Source organism: Malaclemys terrapin, chromosome 7 (genome assembly GCF_027887155.1).
Source record: "Malaclemys terrapin pileata isolate rMalTer1 chromosome 7, rMalTer1.hap1, whole genome shotgun sequence".
Lineage (NCBI taxonomy): Eukaryota > Metazoa > Chordata > Testudines > Emydidae > Malaclemys > Malaclemys terrapin.
The window spans coordinates 18,464,644-18,482,809 of record NC_071511.1 but is presented as its reverse complement, the minus strand read 5'-3'; the positions used below and the strand labels follow the sequence as shown (position 1 = coordinate 18,482,809).

At 41.8% G+C, this 18,166-nt stretch overlaps 2 protein-coding genes across 3 annotated transcripts in view; one reads left to right on the top strand and one right to left on the bottom strand.

Annotated features, from left to right (window-relative positions):
• The window catches only part of LOC128840852 (uncharacterized), a 78,795-nt gene that overhangs the window by 1,489 nt on the left and 59,140 nt on the right, over window positions 1–18,166 (top strand). The gene's annotated exons all lie outside the window — the stretch shown is intronic.
• IRAK2 (interleukin 1 receptor associated kinase 2) overlaps window positions 1–18,166 on the bottom strand; it is a 36,757-nt gene that overhangs the window by 9,915 nt on the left and 8,676 nt on the right. The window contains exons 3-8 of one of the 2 annotated variants that reach the window (XM_054035335.1): window positions 7,373–7,534; window positions 6,812–6,918; window positions 4,275–4,469; window positions 3,819–3,883; window positions 3,182–3,296; window positions 644–753 (exon numbers count right to left, since the gene is read on the bottom strand). In XM_054035335.1, coding sequence (XP_053891310.1) covers window positions 644–753; window positions 3,182–3,296; window positions 3,819–3,883; window positions 4,275–4,469; window positions 6,812–6,918; window positions 7,373–7,534 — 754 coding nt within the window. The remainder of the gene's footprint in view (window positions 1–643; window positions 754–3,181; window positions 3,297–3,818; window positions 3,884–4,274; window positions 4,470–6,811; window positions 6,919–7,372; window positions 7,535–18,166) is intronic. The other variant, XM_054035336.1, reaches the window with a different exon arrangement.

Below are 18,166 nucleotides of genomic sequence, written 5' to 3'. Positions count from 1 at the left end.
TTTTGTATAAGAGTAAGGCCGGGTCTATGCACAAATTTAATATCACATGGGGTAAGTTTTTTAGTTTTTTTTTAAATCAAAATAGCCAAATCAGTATAACCCTTCTATGGTTACAGTTACAGCAGTAACAAAGTGCCTTATACGGATACAACTTATTCCCCTTCCTTATGGGAGTAGCTGTACCAGTATAAACACCTTTATAGTGATATAACTGCATGCACACTAGAGGGGTGGATGGTGGTACCACTTTAAATCTATAGATATAGTTAAGATGGTACAACTTTCATGTACAGAACAGCCCTAAGACTTTCAGGGAACAAACAACTCTCCAATACTGGAATGTTATGGGGAATATTTGAAATTTTACATATGGGGGGAAATGGAAGGGAATGTGCTAAAAAAACCCACTTCAGAAGAATATACTTTTACCACATTAAAAAAAAAAAAAAAAAAGAAGAGGTAAATGAAATGTGGAGGGGAGACATCCAAAAGAGCAAGAGATAACAGGAAGCAGATGTGTATGAGGAATGATTCCTAGCTCATATGCAGACTGGAAGACTTTCAGACATTTCTGTTTTTTGAAATTCTGGAAACAGTTGAATGACAGAGAGTTGCAGATATGTCGATAAGCCAGCAACCCTACCTCTTGACATTCCCATGCAGAATTCCAAAGTTATGGAGATACTGAATGGCTCGGATAAGTCCTATAGAAATTGTGATGCGGTTCTCCCATGTTAATGGCATGGAACCAACCTGGAAGAAAAGGAGGAAGAGGGTTGGTATGTTTTTCTTTTTATGGAAGGAAGCATAAAACAGTGTTAGTTTTACAAGCAAGAGACCTTCCCCTTCCCTCGCTGTAGGCATTGGCAAAACACTCACTAACCTAACTGGAAGCAAGATGGAGTAAACAAATCTCATGCTTCAGGGCAGAAACCAATTATGCGGGGGCCAGGAAGGAATCCTTCCGCCCTCCACATACAGCACTGCACCCTCGGCGTGATGCATTACATGATGATGGTACAGGTGAGGCAGAGATCACTTTCCTCTGGAACACAAGGTATTGGCCACTGCTGGAGGCAGGACACTCATCCAATCTGGTTCAGTAAATCCTATGTTCCTATTGAAGAATTCACAAGTGTCCTTTCCATTGCCCTGCTGGTTCCCCTGCACAGTGCTCGAACAAAGAATTTGAGCATCTCATAAGCTGTTCCCCCTAAAGCAGCTGACGTCATACTGTATTTCAACACAGGACTCTGACACAATCGAACACTGTACAGTAACTCCTCACTTACCATCCTCCCGCTTAATGTTGTTTCAAAGTTATGTTGCTGTTCCATTAGGGAACATACTCGTTTAAAGTTGTGCAGTGCTCCCTTGTAACGTCATTTGGCTGACTTTACAAGGGAGCATTGCACAAGTTCCTCTTCTCTGCCTCCTCCCCCTCCTTCCCAACACTTCCCCCGCTGCCAAACAACTGTTTGGCGGTGCTTAGGACTTTAAGGGAGGGAGGGAGGGAGGGAGGGGGGAAGCGGGGAAGCTGCCCCCTCCCACCGCCCCCAGCAGGCAGGGCCACCCGGAATGCAGAGGCCTTAGGGGCTGCAGGGCCCCGGGCTAAGGTGGCCCCGGGCCCTGGTCTGCAGTTCTAAAGCCCCTTTCGGAATGCAGCCCTGCGAGCACGGGCCGGAGGACTCAGGAGGGGCAGCCGCGCAGCCAGCGGCTGGAGAGAAGCGGCGTTTTCCCCTTCAAAGCCGGCTAGAGAGAAGTGGCGCTTTGAAGGGGAAAGCGCCGCTTCTCTCCAGCCGCTGGCTGCGCGGCTGCCCCTCCTGAGTCCTCCGGCCCGTGCTCACAGGGCTGCATTCCGGAAGGGGCTTTAGAACTGCAGACCAGGGCCCGGGGCCACCTTAGCCCAGGGCCCTGCAGCCCCTAAAGCCCCTGCGTTCCAGGTGGCCCTGCCTGCCCGGGGGGGGCGGGGGGGGGGGGGGAAAGAGGGGACAGCTCCCAGAATCGAGGCAATGGGGGCGGTGCCACACTGCGCAGAGCCACCTGCACCAAACAGGAGCTGCCCCAGGTAAGTGCTCTGCACCTCCTGCCTGCCCCAGCCCTGAGCCTCCTCCAACATCCCCATCCTGAGTGCCCTCCCGCACCCTAACTCCCTCCCAGACCCCGCACTCCCACCCTGAGCATCCTCCTGCACCCTAACTCCCTCCCAGACCCCGCACCCCCACCCTGAGCATCCTCCCACACCCTAACTCCCTCCCAGACCCCGCACCCCCACCCTGAGCATCCTCCCACACCCTAACTCCCTCCCAGACCCTTCACCCCCAGCCCTGAGCCCCAGGGGTAAGCCAGGGGCACCTCCCCTCCACTGTACAGTATATAATACCTTTTGTCTGCCCCAAAAAAATTTCCTTGGAACCTAACCCCCTGCATTTAGGAAAATTGGATTTGTTTAACATTGTTTCACTTAAAGATGCATTTTTCAGGAACATACAATGTTAAGTGAGGAGTTACTGTAGTTGATTTTACAGCAACATATTGCCACATCTAATGCATATAGTGCTGTATAGCTGCACATTTTATAGCTTCCTTTTTCTTAAGACAGAAGCTGCATGGCAGAAACTCTCAGTACAGATGGCCTGCCTTGTGGCAGAAAACAGATTTATTTGTATGTAAAAAGACTTGCAGCCTTTCCAATACTTGTGACTGATGTATGTTATATATGGAGATATACCTATCTCATAGAACTGGAAGGGACCCCGAAAGGTCATTGAGTCCAGCCCCCTGCCTTCACTAGCAAGACCAAGTACTGATTTTGCCTCAGATCCCTAAGTGGCCCCCTCAAGGATTGAACTCACAACCCTGGATTTAGTAAGCCAATGCTCAAACCACTGAGTTATCCCTCACCCCCTGTTCATATTCCTTTTTTCTGCTGCTAATGAGTCACATGGTGGGGGAGAAAAGGAAAGAAGAGAAGCTACCCTTCCTGTGGGAAAGGTAAAGAAGAGAGACTCTCCACCTGAGTACTGGCAAGGATGTGTTGAATTCTCCTAGAAAATGTGAATATAGATCTTTCCCAAATTGCAGAATACTACATAAAACGCAAATAACGTAGTAAAATTTTCCAAAGAGATACAAATGCTTTTCATACAGTACTTTGATAGGACCCAAATCCTCTGCTTACCTGACACTGTAGTCTGTTTTCAAGTGATCCATTATCCATGTAGGGGTATATCAGACAGTGATATCCACTTTCTAGTGAGAAACCCACTAGTTGTAAAATGTTAATGTGACAACACCTGAAGCCAAATATCAACAAATATTAGCAAGTAAAATGAGAATAAACAGAAAATTTAAAATTCCAGTGCTGGATCAAACTGACAACATATAAACTAGACTGTGTACTGACTCCTCTCCGTGGGAGCACAGCAGAATCACAATTGTTGCACATCGTTGAGTTGAGGCGTGCACAAAGCTAACAATACAGCAGAGAGGAAGTGGGGCTATAGTGCCATCCCCTTCCACACTAAGTAGAGGGGATGCTCAGCTGCAGAAAGGAGCTGCCCTGGACCTGCTTAAGGAATGGCACTGTGGCTCCACTCTCCCAGCAAGTAGGTCAACTTTGGAGGCAATGGAGGCATGCTGCTTCCCAGAGCTTCTGCTGGGTCAGTACAGATCCACACCATCCTCAATACAGTGCGGTGTGTACAGGGCAAAATTTAGCCTTTAACACAGATCAGATTATTTCTTGTTATTTTGTAAAAGATCTATTAATCCCCAGACACACTGTGATCAGAACCAATTTCCAAATAGCTACTTACCGAAGGCAAATCTGTACTTCTGTATGAAAGAATCTTTGTGTTGAATTCTGGCTTGTACATTCCAGCTGTGAAAAACACCACAAAAAAGCACTAAAATCAACTGTCATAAGCACGGACTTCATTTAAACTAGAACCAAAACATTTTCTATATGTAGAATAGCAAATAAATAACTAAAGACTTTATCCTGCTAACAATTATGCATGCAGGTAACTACTCACATTAGTAGTCCCATTGAAGTCAATAGGACTACTCATGTGGGTAAAAGGTCTCATGCATAAATGTTTGTGGGATCTTGCTTTAAACTAGACATCATTTACCCTCCTAAAAATACCATAGTGCAGCATCTGATTACTAGTCTGTGGTGTATTAAATGATAACTGTTAATGTTTAGGAGACGTTAACAAATGATTCCCCTTCAAACATAAATGAAGAAAGGGAGGAAGGGTGGTACTTGCCTCTTTGAGCCTTTTAATGACGTATACTGCATTGTGTCTCTGACCTTTGTAGACTTCAGCAAAAATACCTTCATTAATTCGGTTCTCCTCACTGAAACCATTGGTAGCATTTATCACTTCCCCCGGGGTCCACAAAAGGCACCCACTAGGGAGATCAGCAATCGTTTCCTGCCGAGGACTGGAAGAACCACAGGGCTAGAAATAACAAAAAAAACAAGTTTATCTTCCTGGAACAATGGATTTCTCTCTCTGCTAGGGACTTTAAGGGCCTTTTAAACACAGCCAAGTCATAGGACCCAGTTACAACACAGTTGCCCCCTAACCTGATTACAACACAGGTCCAAGGCCAATTAGTAGTGTGGATAGGCTCTGAAAAAACTAGTCCTGTATTTCTAACATAGGCAAAACTCCCTTTGTCTTCTAGGACTCCAGGATGTGAGTCCTATATGGATATCCCCTGAAGTTAGAAAATTCACATGCAGGATTCCTTTCAGCCCTGTCCGTGATGTGTTGACATCCCTACTGAGTTCATTTTCTACTCCACAATTTCTTTTCCATGATAGCAAAATAAACCAGGGTTGTGTGAAATTGTGACTGCTCTTCTACATGATCAGTCCCTACGTTTTTCACAATTCAGTTTTGGTAGTTTTGCTGTTGTGCAAAATTTCTCACAATAGGGGATTTTGCATTGAACACAGTTGAAAATGTGATTTTTGTTGTAGGCACAGACTTTGCTTGTAAAAGAGGTTTAGTTTGGATTGAAATGTTGCCCATTTGAGAGAGAAATTTCACTCCTTTGCCTCAAAAATGCGTCCTTCACTGAAAAATATCCTATTTCCAAGTGAAACATTCTTAAACTTGTTGTGACTTTTTTGTGAAAGGGCAGTTTTAGAGTTTACAAAGATATGTAAATAAGCTCAGCTATGGAGTGTTTTCAGTTACATTGCTAAAGTTTCACACAGCTATAAAATAAACAATTTAACCATCTACTTTGGCTTGTTCTCAATAAATAGCTTAGCAAGTAGGATTTTTTAAAATGATCAGATGTTTATTTAAAGAATTAATAGCATCAGGAATGACACTAAAGGTATGTCTACACTGCGATAAAAGATCTGTGGCACAGCTGTGGCTGGCCTGCGTCAGCTGACTCGGGCTCGTGGGGCTATAAAATTGCAGCATAGACGTTGGGGCTCGGGCTGGAACCTGGTCTCTGGGACCCTCACCACTCATACGATCTCCGAGCCTGAGTGTTTACACTGCAGTTTTATAGCTCCACAGCTCAAGCCCAGTCAACTGACCCGAGCCAGGCTCAGGTCTTCTATTGCAGTATAGACATACCCAAAAGTCAAGTTACAAGAACCATCAATCCTCATGCTTCAGGGCATAAATGGATCATCAGCTGGATCAAGAAGAAATATTCTCCATGTTATACATTAAATATTGTATTTAGGTGCTTGATAGGAGCTTTACACCTACTTCTGAAGCATCTGGCATTGACTGCAAAATTATGAAAGGATAGCTCAGTGGTTTGAGCACTGGCCTGCTAAACTCAGGGCTGTGAGTTCAGTCCTTGAGGGGGCCACTTAGGGATCTGGGGCAAAATCAGTACTTGGTCCTGCTAGTGAAAGCAGGGGGCTGGACTCTATGACCTTTCGGGATCCCTTCCAGTTCTATGATATATATATATATATATATATATATATATGGAGATGTACTTTTTTTTTTTTTTTTTAATTTTGTTCTTCCAGTCCAATATTGGTTCCAGTTTGGCGACTCCTGTGTATTTGTTTTTACTGAATGAACAACTCCATTTGATATTATAAGTCCCAATATGTATGAAGGAAGAAATAGCTTAAATATTAGCGTGCAGCTCCCACACCCCAAGCCTGTTCAACATACAAAGGTGCAAAACACTAACTCCCCAGCAAGGAGCTTTGGAACCATTGCATTTATGTACAGCAGTCTCCTCCTCTGGCTGGAACACTTGTATCATGTTATATTGGACATTACCAGTGAGGTTTAGAGGTTTAAAATGTAAACTGCTTCAAAATTTTTAGAATCTAGTGGGACATACTGATTAAAGTCTAAACTCAAAAAGAGTCCCCAAATTCACCACACTTAGGAACTTTTCTTAAACTTCTAAAAATAAATATCCCACCCTTACTTCATGTCTGGTGTGATCACAGCACAATACAATGTGAAAAGCCCCCTTTACTGCTGTGAATCAGTAACCACACTGGGAATTCTCTCAATCAGTTGCCATCCGGATTCTTTTCCCATACCAGACTTTGTAATATGCAATGGAATTAACGAGCACAGTTCTTCTCAGAGGCTGAAGTCAGCAGAGTCAGCACAAGTTCTTCAAACAAGAACTTGAGTAAGTGAGATCCAAATTAGGCACCATGTTTTCAACAGATGTACAGTTTATGCAGGTAGAAGGAGGCACACAAATTCCTTTTAATTAAAGGAACACAGAATGGCATGAAAGGCAATTTTCACGGTCATCAGAAAATTGGGGTTTAAACTATGTGGTTTACCTTCACACTCGATGAATGAGGAGGATTTGATTGTAGGGAGTGCATAAGGTCCTCTGGGGGAGGTAGTGGATAGGGGAGTGAGTCTGAGATTCCTCCAGAAACTGGATCTGAAAATGACATTAACAGTGATGGGGAAAATGCATTATTTTTGTGATACTAAAAGTACGACTAGTTCAGTTTCTGTGATTGTTTTCAAGTCCCCTAAACCAGTTGACAGCCCATCAGGACTAGGCACATTGTGTAAGGGTGCAGATTTGTTCTTCTGACTCACCCTAACAGGGTGGGACTCTTTAGTTCTAGCTCAGGGATATAAAATGCTCAGTCTTTTGAAGACAAGAGAGAGAGGGAGAAACGAGGTCTTGCCAGGAAAACATCAGGAACAGACAGCTCAGGAGGAAGTTCAGGGCTTTGTTACATAAGCAGGAATAAAGGCAAACCACAGGAAAGGGTGAGTTTGCGTCATAATACAGTGTGTCTATGCTGTGTTGGGAGTGCGAATCGTCCCTATCTACACATTCATTCTACCATTAAAACAAATATATCTCATGTTATTTTACTTACTAGGTACTGCTAACACACACAAGTGTGGTAAGTCTGGTGATGGTCCAATCTCATTTTCTTTGGCTTTATTTTTGTTTTCTGTGGGATAACAGGGTATGTTCTCCTGTTTAGGTGACTCTAATGGCACTCTGGCAGGATTAGTAATATTAGAGACTGATACCCCTGCAAAACAAATAAGAAAAAAAAAAACCCTCTGTAGATTATTTAAAAAAAATAAAATAAAATAAACCATACAGCTACACTGAGAAAATGAGCTCTTAATCGGAGACAAAATGTCCTAAAAATGACTTAGCATTTTTAATGATAATGTACTTAGTCAGAGTGTAACATATTAAATTAAATTAACTAAATAAAAACATAAGAACAGTCATAGTGGGTCACACCAATGGTCCATCTAGCCCAGTATCCTGTCTTCCGACACTTGCTTTGGAAGGAATGAACAAAAACAGGCAATCATCGAGTGATCAATGCCGTCGTCGACATCTGGTCATCAGAGGCTATGAATATCCAGACCATAGGGTTGCATCCCTGACCATCTTGGCTAATAGGTTTTGATAGACCTATTCTTCATGAACGTATCTAATTCTATTTTGAACCCAGTTGTAGTTTTGGCCTTCACAACATCCCCTGGCAATGAGTTCCACAAGTTGATTGTACATTGTGAGAAGAAGTATTTCCTTTTGTTTTTTTAAACCTGCTGCCTATTAATTTCATTGGGTGACCCCTGATTCTTGTGTTATGTGAAGGAGTAAATAACACTACCTTACTCACTTTCTCCACACCGTTCACTATTTTATAACCCTCTATCATATCCCTCCTTAGTCGTCTCTTTTCCAAACAAAGGTTCCAGTCTATTTAATCTCTCCTCCTTCGGAAGCTGTTCCACACCCTCAATCATTTTTGTTGCCCTTCTTTGTACCTTTTTGAGTTCTAATGTATCTTTTTTTGAGATAGAGTGACAAGAACTGCACAGTATTCAAGGTGTGGGCATACCATGGATTTATATTGTGTCATTCTGATATTATCTTATTATCTATCCCTTTTCTAATGGTTCCTAACATTCTGTGAGCTTTTTTGACTGCCTCTGCACATTGAGCAGATGTTTTCAAAGAACTATTCACAATGACTTCAAGATCTCTTTCTTGAGTGGTAACAGCTAATTTAGATCCCATCATTTTGCATGTATAGTTGGAATTAGGTTTTCCAGTGTGCATTACTTTGCATTTATCCACATGATTTAGACTTAAGTATTACTGAGGATGAATAAAAAGTGATTTTTGAAACAAATGTATTTCATAGTCATCACCATGCATAACTTGTTACTTAAAAAGATAAGTTAGCAATAATAATATATTGCTCTTATCATATGGGACATAGCACTTTTCATCCAAGGATCTCAAAACACTTTAGGTACAGTAGTTAAACCTCACAGCACCTCTGTGAGGTAGTAGTGTATTGTTATAGCCATTTTATGGATGGGTAAACTGAGGCACAGAATTTCAGTGACATGCCCAAAAATCACACAGCCAGTCAGTAGCAAAGGTAGGAACAAAACCAAGGAATCCAGGCACTAAGTTTTGCATCTCTTTATATGTCCCTTGTGCACTTAGTCCTATAGAACATAATAGAAAATGATAACTTTTTTGTAGTCTTTTCAAATCATTGTATAGATTTGAATAGAGAATTATGCTCCAGTTTTAGAATTCCATAAGATAGAGTCTTTCTTTAGGTTATGAACTAATTCTTCATTAAATTTCATAGGATCTGAGAACAATTTCTATAGACTACTGTTGGTTTCCTCCTATTAAAGACTTTTCTAGTCAGATGCAGGGGTAAATCATCATCTTGATGTAGAGAGAGAGACTGACTATGCCATGCCGATAGTAATTATTATTTGGGGTGGATCACCCCCTCACATGACAAAAATGTGTGTGCAAAGAAACCCTCTCAGGGTTTTTATGAACAATGTGTAAAACAATAGTAATGCTTTGCTCTTATATAGCTTTCTTCCCAACATGTTTTACAAAAGAGGATCAGTGTCATTTTCCCCACTTTACAATTGGGGGAAACTGAGGCAGAGAAAGGTGAAGTGATGTGCCCAAGGTCACACAGCAAGTCAGCGGCAATGCCAGGAAGAGGGCCCTAGTCTTCTCCCCGCATCTCCCAGACATTACTGTATTGGATTACACTGCCTACCTCTTCATTGCTATTCTTTTTTAAATGAGAGACTAAGATTAAACAAGTGTCTTCACAAACCACATTTAAGGGGAAACAACCCCATTAAATGATATTGGGGTAACAGACTGAACATGAAATGATTTAATATTTACTCTGACAAAAGATCCAGGGTAAAAATTTCAAGGGCATCTAAGCGATCTAGGGGCTGAAGTCCCATTGGTTGTTAATGAGGCGTTAGCTATTAAATGCCCAAGGGGCTGATCCAAAGCCCAGTGAAGTGACTGGAAATACTCCCATTGGCTTCAGGGGGTTTTGGATCAGGTTCTAAGTCACTTTTGAAAATAAGACTTAGTCTCTTAAGTCATTTAGGGGCTCTTGAAAATTTTACCTCTGAGGACCAAATTCTGCTCTCTCTCGATTTATGACAGTGTATCACTGGATTTATTCTAGATTAACACCTGTGAAACTGAAAGAAGAACTTGCCCCCAAATTTCAAAAGATACAAAAATCCTGCTCTCATTAAAGTCACTTGTTTTTGGCGAAAGCAGGAGTAGAGCCACAATCCTTTATTGCCAATTATTTATTTCACTTTGTCCTGTGAATGCATCACAATAGTAAAGTGTAGGTTTAGAGAATTATTATGTATCTCAGCGGTTCCTTATTGTTGTGAAGTGATTGCATGGAACATCAAACTCATATCACCAGTGAAACACGTACCACAGCCTGGTATATCTGACTTGCCTTGAGAGGGTGTTATATGTTAGGTTATTCCTGGTTTAGGTCACACTTTAAAAAAAAAAATAAAAAAAAAAAAAAAATAAAAAAAAAAAAAAGGTTCTCTAGACCAGGGTGTCAACTTGTGATATTTTCCATCTCATTCCATTTCCAAAATACGCACTTCAGCAGGTGAAAACAGGAAATCACAGCTGACTAACACATAGCAGAAGTATACAAGTTGGTCAGCAAGGAAAAAAAAAAAAAAAAAAACCCAAACCCTACCAGAAAATTTGTGGTTTTGAAGCCAGTATGAGCGTAAAGGCTGAGCTAATTTATACAGAACTCAGGATGCAAGAAAGGGTTGTCTATATGTTTGTGGTTCTTAGGTGGCTTGTTGATCCTGTGGTATAATTCTCACTGCGTGCGCAAGACGACTAAGGGCATACCTACACTGCCCTGCAGCTTGGAGTAAGGGGTTGTAAGTAGCAGCATGCACTCATGTGCTGCAATATAACTCTCCTGGGGGGACACTGCTGGTGTGAATTTAAAGGTCCCAAGTTTTCATAGTGCAGTGTAGCCATGCCCAGAGGTTTAAATCCCACATCAGACATCCATGAACATTTATTTCTTTTACCTTTACATTTATAGGAACAGGTTAGAGTGGGTATATTATCCTTTTCAGAGTTGCAGCCGTGTTAGTCTGTATCCACAAAAAGAACAGTACTTGGGGCACTTTAGAGACTAACAAATTTATATGAGCATAAGCTTTCGTGGGCTACAGCCCACTTCATCAGATGCATAGAATGGAACATATTGTAAGAAGATACACACACAGAAAACATGAAAAAGTGGAAGTAGCCATACCAACTGTAAGAGACTAATTAATTAAGATGAGCTATTATCAGCAGGATGAAAAAAAACTTTTGTAGTGATAATCAGGATGGCCCATTTTAGACAGTTGAGAAGAAGGTGTGAGAATACTTAACATGGGGAAATAGATTCAATATGTGTAATGACCCAGCCACTCCCAGTCTCTATTCAAACCGAAGTTAGTCGTATCTAGTTTGCATATTAATTCAAGCTCAGCAGTTTCTCGTTGGAGTCTGTTTTTGAAGCTTTTCTGTTGCAAAATTGCCACCTTTAAGTCTGTTACTGAGTGACCAGAGAGGTTGAAGTGTTCTCACACTTTTTAATGTTATGATTCCTGATGTCAGATTTGTGTCCGTTTATTCTTTTGCCTAGAGACTGTCTGGTTTGACCAATGTACATGGCAGAGGGGCACTGCTGGCATATGATGGCATATACTACATTGGTAGATGTATAGATTGAATTAATATGCAAATTAGATACCATTAACTTGGGTTTGAATAGAGACTGGGAGTGGCTGGGTCATTACACATATTGAATCTATTTCCCCATGTTAAGTATTCTCACACCTTCTTCTCAACTGTCTAAAATGGGCCATCCTCATTATCACTACAAAAGTTTTTTTTCATCCTGCTGATAATAGCTCATCTTAATTAATTAGTCTCTTACAGTTGGTATGGCTACTTCCACTTTTTCATGTTTTCTGTATGTATATATCTTCTTACTATATGTTCCATTCTATGCATCTGATGAAGTGGGCTGTAACCCACAAAAGCTTATGCTCAAATAAAGTTGTTAGTCTCTAATGTGCCACAAGTACTCCTGTTCTTTTTATATTATCCTTGTGTGGGTGTAATCCCATGACCCTCCTCATTTCAGAAGCCATTGTTTGGGATCCTATATGGATCCAGCCTAAATAGAAAATCATTGTTCCACATTACTAGAAAGAAATATAAATTGGAGGCAGTTCAGAGAACAACAAAAATGATCAATAGTCAGAACTGATGTATAAAGAAAAATTAAGGACCAATTTATTAATCTATTATAGCCCATTTGTGCTGCTCTACCAGTGCAAAGCACTTGAAATACAGCAGTATTTGCTACCTGGGAATTTCTGTAGCCCAGGGAGAATCCACATATGATGAAGAGCCAGCGCAGCCGCTCTTTGCCATCCCCCTCGCAGCCTCTGATATAGGAGCCTTATTAGGATACCTCTCCTCTCTAGCTATAGCTGCTGGACATAGATTAGAGCAGCCCTGAGGCTCTTCTAACTTACAAAAAAAGCTGAATTGGGGAACACCTTTGCTCACTGCACCAACAGATCCTGCACTAAGTACAGGTTGGATGAAACTGGGCATCAGGCCTCAAAGAGCAAAACATGGAGTACTGTTTAGAGTACATTAGATGTGGACAAGTTATCAGAGTACAAAAATTTGAAGGATAAAAGCATCCTCAAGGGAAAAAAAGGCATTACTTTATACAAGGACATATGTAGGAGCAATGGGATGGAATTAAGGTAAGAAAAGAAGGGGAAAATTTAAGCTAGCAGGAAAAGCTTTCTGACAATGGGGTGTATTAGGATGTGAAAGGTTTTCCCAAGGAAGTAGCTGGAACTTCATTGCATGGGACATTTAAAACTGCAATGAACAATGCACCTGGAAATACCCTGCCTGGACTACATGATCTCAACTTGTGTCAATCTGGCATCTTGCACTAATTTTACTAAATAGAAAATTGTTTTCTTTTTGATAAAAAAACCTGGAAGCACCAATATGAGATTTATTTTACCACACCATTATAATAGGTTATTTTATCTTAAAGATGGTTTGTATCAGCAGGACAAACCACAGCCTTCTTTTTAATTTTGAAGTCAGATAATATCTTTGTGTTTTACTTAGCGGCTGTATCTGAAACAACTAGGAAACAGGATGTTCCATTTATAATCTATGTTCTTCATAAGTATGAAAACCAAAGGCCCTATCACATCAGTGGAAGTAGGATGGGGCCCTAGAGTTCTGCAAAACTAGGCAGATTCACTTTAGATGCACATCTTTGGTTTTAATCTGCCTGGCTCTTGCCAAGTTTTTCTTCACTTTCAGATTTGAATGAAACCAAGCACCTCAGTCTGAAATTCAGACTAATCCATTGTTTCCTCTGGCACTGTGTCAGAACCACATGAAACCAACGTTTTATGGGGTTTCAGTGTGACACCAGGAATTAGGCACCAGAAAAAAACATTCTGTATTTCTCTAGTTAAAATTGACAATCCCTGCTCAGCAACAGAAGTTGGTCCAATAAAAGATTACCTTACCCAGTCTGTAATATCCTGGAACTGACACGGCTACAACACTTCATAATCCCTGCATCATGAGGTTAGGTTTTTTTTTTTTTTTTTCCCTTTTTCTTTATTGCTCTTTCAACTAACTGAAAAGCTCTAAAATTAGAATGGCTTTCCCCACTGATACTGGTTTTCTGAGGGCCTTTTTTGAATGTTGTAACTTCCTCTCTGCCCAGCAAACATGCTACCACTGAAGCTACGAAAATGACGTAACCATAAGAGTCCAGGGGAGTCATTGTTCCTGACATTCAGAAATGGCATTTCAGGAGAGCAGAAAACAGGCCTGATGGAGTTCTAATCCTTTTGGTAACAATCTGCCAATAACTTTGGACATCAGTTTTTGGGGCCCAATTCTGATCTCACCAAGGTAAGTCACGAATAACTCCATGAAATAACTGGTTTTACAGTGGTGTTAGTTAGATCAGAATCAGACCCTTTGAGTTTTATAAACTGTTTGCTCACTAAAAAAGTAGCACATTATCCCCTGTCATGTCTGCTTGAGGAGTCTCAGCTGAATAAATTACTCAGGCACAAAACATAGATAGTGAGGGCAAAGACTTCAAAGCTTTTCTTTTCTTTTCTTTGACATGCAGCTGAAAAGCAAGCCATCCATGTTTCTGCTCACAGCTGAACACATTTTGGAAATCCCACAATGAGGTAACAACATGAACCAGTCTGACTACTGCACACTGGGGGGGGGAGGGGGGGAAGAGAGAGAGATTAGGGCCCAGTCCTGCAGTCCCTCAAAGCAATGGGGAGTTTTGCCATTAACTGCAGTGTAGGAGTAGGCGATAAGATATTCAAATAAAATTAACTATATGACCAATTGGGCACCATAATGTAGTTCTGTAATTCTATACATTTGAATTATAATGGACAGTGTTCAAAATTGAATATTGATCAAGCCACAATATCGTTTAAAAATTGACCGCTAAATATTGACTAAGCCACAGATTATCCTGGGGATTTGTCCTCTCACCCCTCTTCTGAATCCTCCCTTTACGATCTTTTTTTTTTCCCCAGCATTAATCCCCTTCTCTCAGATCCTCCCCTCTCTCTTTCTCCCCCCCCATCATTCTGTCAAAATCTAAACCAGTCTCCATTCAAAGGCCATCAGTTCCACTCCTTCATTGACTAGAGCAGTGATACTCTGAGACTCGCGAGCCACAAGTGGCTCCTTCATGTGTCTTCTGTGGCTCTTTGTAGCACATGATATTAAAACACTGTGTGATTTAATTATTAACTGATCTAAGTTAGTAAAAGCATCCTGATTGATATGTTATTAACCAATTGTAACTGATAAAATAATACTTGGTCATTTTGCTGTGAGAATTAGATAGACCTCAGTGATTCAGGAGCCAAATTACTCTGAATATCACTGGCCTGGAGACTTGCAGAAATTCCATGGCCAGAGCAACTGATTTTACAGCATTTTTAACCTCTGCTGGTCCTGGTAGGGAATAAGAAGCTGCAGCTGGAAATGGAACCTGAGTCTTGCACATGACCAATTACAGTAGAGCCAAGAGATCACAGGACAAACTAGTTCAGTGTTTTTAAAACTGGCACTAAAATGATCAGTTTCTAGCTATTAAGCCATGCAGGAGAATATAGTTCCTCTTATTTATTATGTTTTATAACTTTTGAAAATGAGCCTTAGGCCTTGTCTACACTGCCACTTACAGCGCTGAAACTTTCTTCACTCAAGGGTATGAAAAAAACCACACCCCTGAGCAATGCAAGTTTCAGCCCTGTAAAGCGGTATTGTGGATAGTGTTACAGCGCTGGAAGCTGCGTCTCCCAGTGCTGGGAGCTATTCCCCTCGCGGAGGTGGTTTTATTCCAGTGCTGGGAGAACTCTCTCCCAGCACTGGAGCTGCGACTACACAGTCACGCTAAAGCGTTGTCTGTGTAGACATACCCTTAGTCACTTCAAAAAAATGTATCCATACTTAATTGCTAAAATAAGGCTTTATCTGCTTAGTAGCCCCACATCACTGTAGATGTGAAAACCTCACAAAGAGGAAGGATGAGACTGGCATGATAGTCAAGTGGCTAAGGCACAAATGTAGGATTCAGGAGACCCGGGTTCAGTTCCCTCCATGGCAACACTTTCTGTGTTACTTTGGGCAAGTCACTTAAGGTATATCCACACACAGCAAAATAAATAAATAAAACCAAACCAAACAAACACCCCCACTGCAGCAAGTCTCAGACCCTGGGTCTACAGACTGGGGTTTGTGTTGTGGTGCTAAAAATAGCCACATAAATGCTTGGGCTCTGAAACTCACTCCCCCTTCCCTGGGCTTCAGTGCCCAAGCTGGAATGTCAGCATAGCTATTTATAACATGAGTCCTAGTCTGTAGACCTGGGCTCTGAGACTTGCTGCCACAGGGTTATTTTGGAGTATAGACATATCCTATGTCTCTCCATGCCTCAGTTTCCCATCTGTTAAATGGAGATGATAATCCGTATGTCACAGGGGTGTTGTGAGGATAACTACAATGTGATATATGCCAGCAATGCCCCTCTGACATGTATATTGGCCAAACCAGACAGTCTCTACGCAAAGAATAAATGGACACAAATCAGACATCAAGAATTGTAACATTCAAAAACCAGTAGGAGAGCACTTTAATCTCCCTAGATACTCAATAACAGACTTAAAAGTGGCAATTCTTCAACAACAAAAACCTTCAAAAACAGACTTCAACAAGAAACTGAAGAACTGGAATTAATTTGCAAACTGGACACTATCAAATTAGGCCTGAATAAAGACGGAGAGTGGATGGGTCACTACAAAAAGTAATTTTCCCTCTGCTGATACCCACACCTTCTTGTCAACTGTTGGAAATTGGCTACGTCCACCTTGATTGCATTGGCCTCGTTAGCACTACAAAAGTAATTTTTCCTCTCTTGATATTCACCTCTTCTTGTCAACTGTTGAGAATAGGCCACTTCCACCTTAACTGAATTGGCCTCGTTAGCACTGACCTCCCACTTGGTAAGGCAACTCCCATCTTTTCATGTGCTGTAATGTTTATACTGTACTTTTCACTCGCATCTGATGAAGTGGTTTTAGTTCACGAAAGCTTATGCCCAAATAAATTTGTCTCTAAGTTGCCACAAGGACTCCTCGTTGTTTTTGCTGATACAGACTAACACAGCTACCACAATGAAACCTGATATATTAATGATTGTAAGCCACTCAGATATTACGGTGATGGAGACCATATAAATACCTTAGATAGAACATAAATAAATGTAGTCTTACTACACGCCCCACAAAACCATTCATTATTATCATCCCTATTTTTCAGATACAGAGCAGCAATTTGCCCAAACTCATACAGGAAATCAGTAGTATAGCTGATTGCAGACTGAATACAGATCTCTGGAATTCTACTCCAGTGCCTTAACCACAAGACCATCATTCATTACACCATTTTCTTTGGTGATTATGGCAAAACAGCAATGATCCTGAACCATGAGATTCAATTCTGGATTCCAAGTTTGCCGCCTCCCCCCAAATGTATGTCTCTTCACATCTTGGGCTGACCGATTATCATTTGTGAACTTTGGCTCTCAAGCTAGGTATGAATTCCGTCCACCTGAATTCAAATTGGGTATTAGCCCCAACCCAACTCTAGGGAGGAAGGCAGTGTATTTAATTACTTCTTTAGCAACTGTTCTTTTTAAGGACTTGGCTACACTTGCGAGTTACAGTGCAATAAAAGAGCCCCGGGCGCACTAGCTCACTCCCCATCCACACTGGCAAGGCCCGTAGAGCGCTCTGACTCCGTGGCGACAGCGCGGCTGGTACTCCACCTTGGTGAGAGGAATAACATTTGCTGCGTCTTGGCTACAATGCCCGGGCGTCAGTGGGAACGAGGTGTTGCGTTACTGCACTCTGATCGGCCTCCGGAAACATCCCATAATCCCCTTAAGTCAAGTGGCCACTCTTGTCATGGTTTTGAACTCCTGTAGGAATGCGGAAATGCCCTTTCAAAGCTCCATTTCTGACAGCCGGCATGCAAGCCGTTACTGGGAATGCTGTGTGAGAGAGAGAGGCGGGGGGGAGGGGGAGGTCTGCTGCTGTCTGAACTTACAAGACAGCATGCTGACATGCTCTCAGCCCCCCAAAAACCCACTCTCTCTCCCCCCACATACACACAACACACTCCCTATCACACTCCACCCCAGCCTCCCATTTTAAAAGCATGTTGCAGTCACTTGCATGCTGGGATAGTTGCCCATAATGCACCACTCCCAATGCTGCTGCAAGTGCCGCAAATGTGGCCACACCAGTGCGCTTGAAGCTGTCAGTGTGGACAGATTGCAGCACTTTCCCTACTGCGATCTACGAAGGCTGGTTTAACTCAAAGCGCTCTACATCTGCAAGTGTAGCCATGCCCTAAAGTAATCCACTGCCTAACCTTCCTGGCTTTTATGACCACAGTCAGCTACTCCCCCCCTACATGCCACTCCTAGTTCATTGTCCTCCTTTAATCTCACTCAAACAGCTCAAGCTTTGCTTTCCTCTAAGGCCTGATCCAGCTCCCATGAAACTCAATAGAAAGATTCCTCTTGACTTCCATGAGAATGGCTGCATTGGACAAATTCATTCTATTAGTCAAGTGTTACAGCAGAGCTTACAAGCAGATTTTACTCCCAGTTGACTTGGAAGGAAGTTATTTA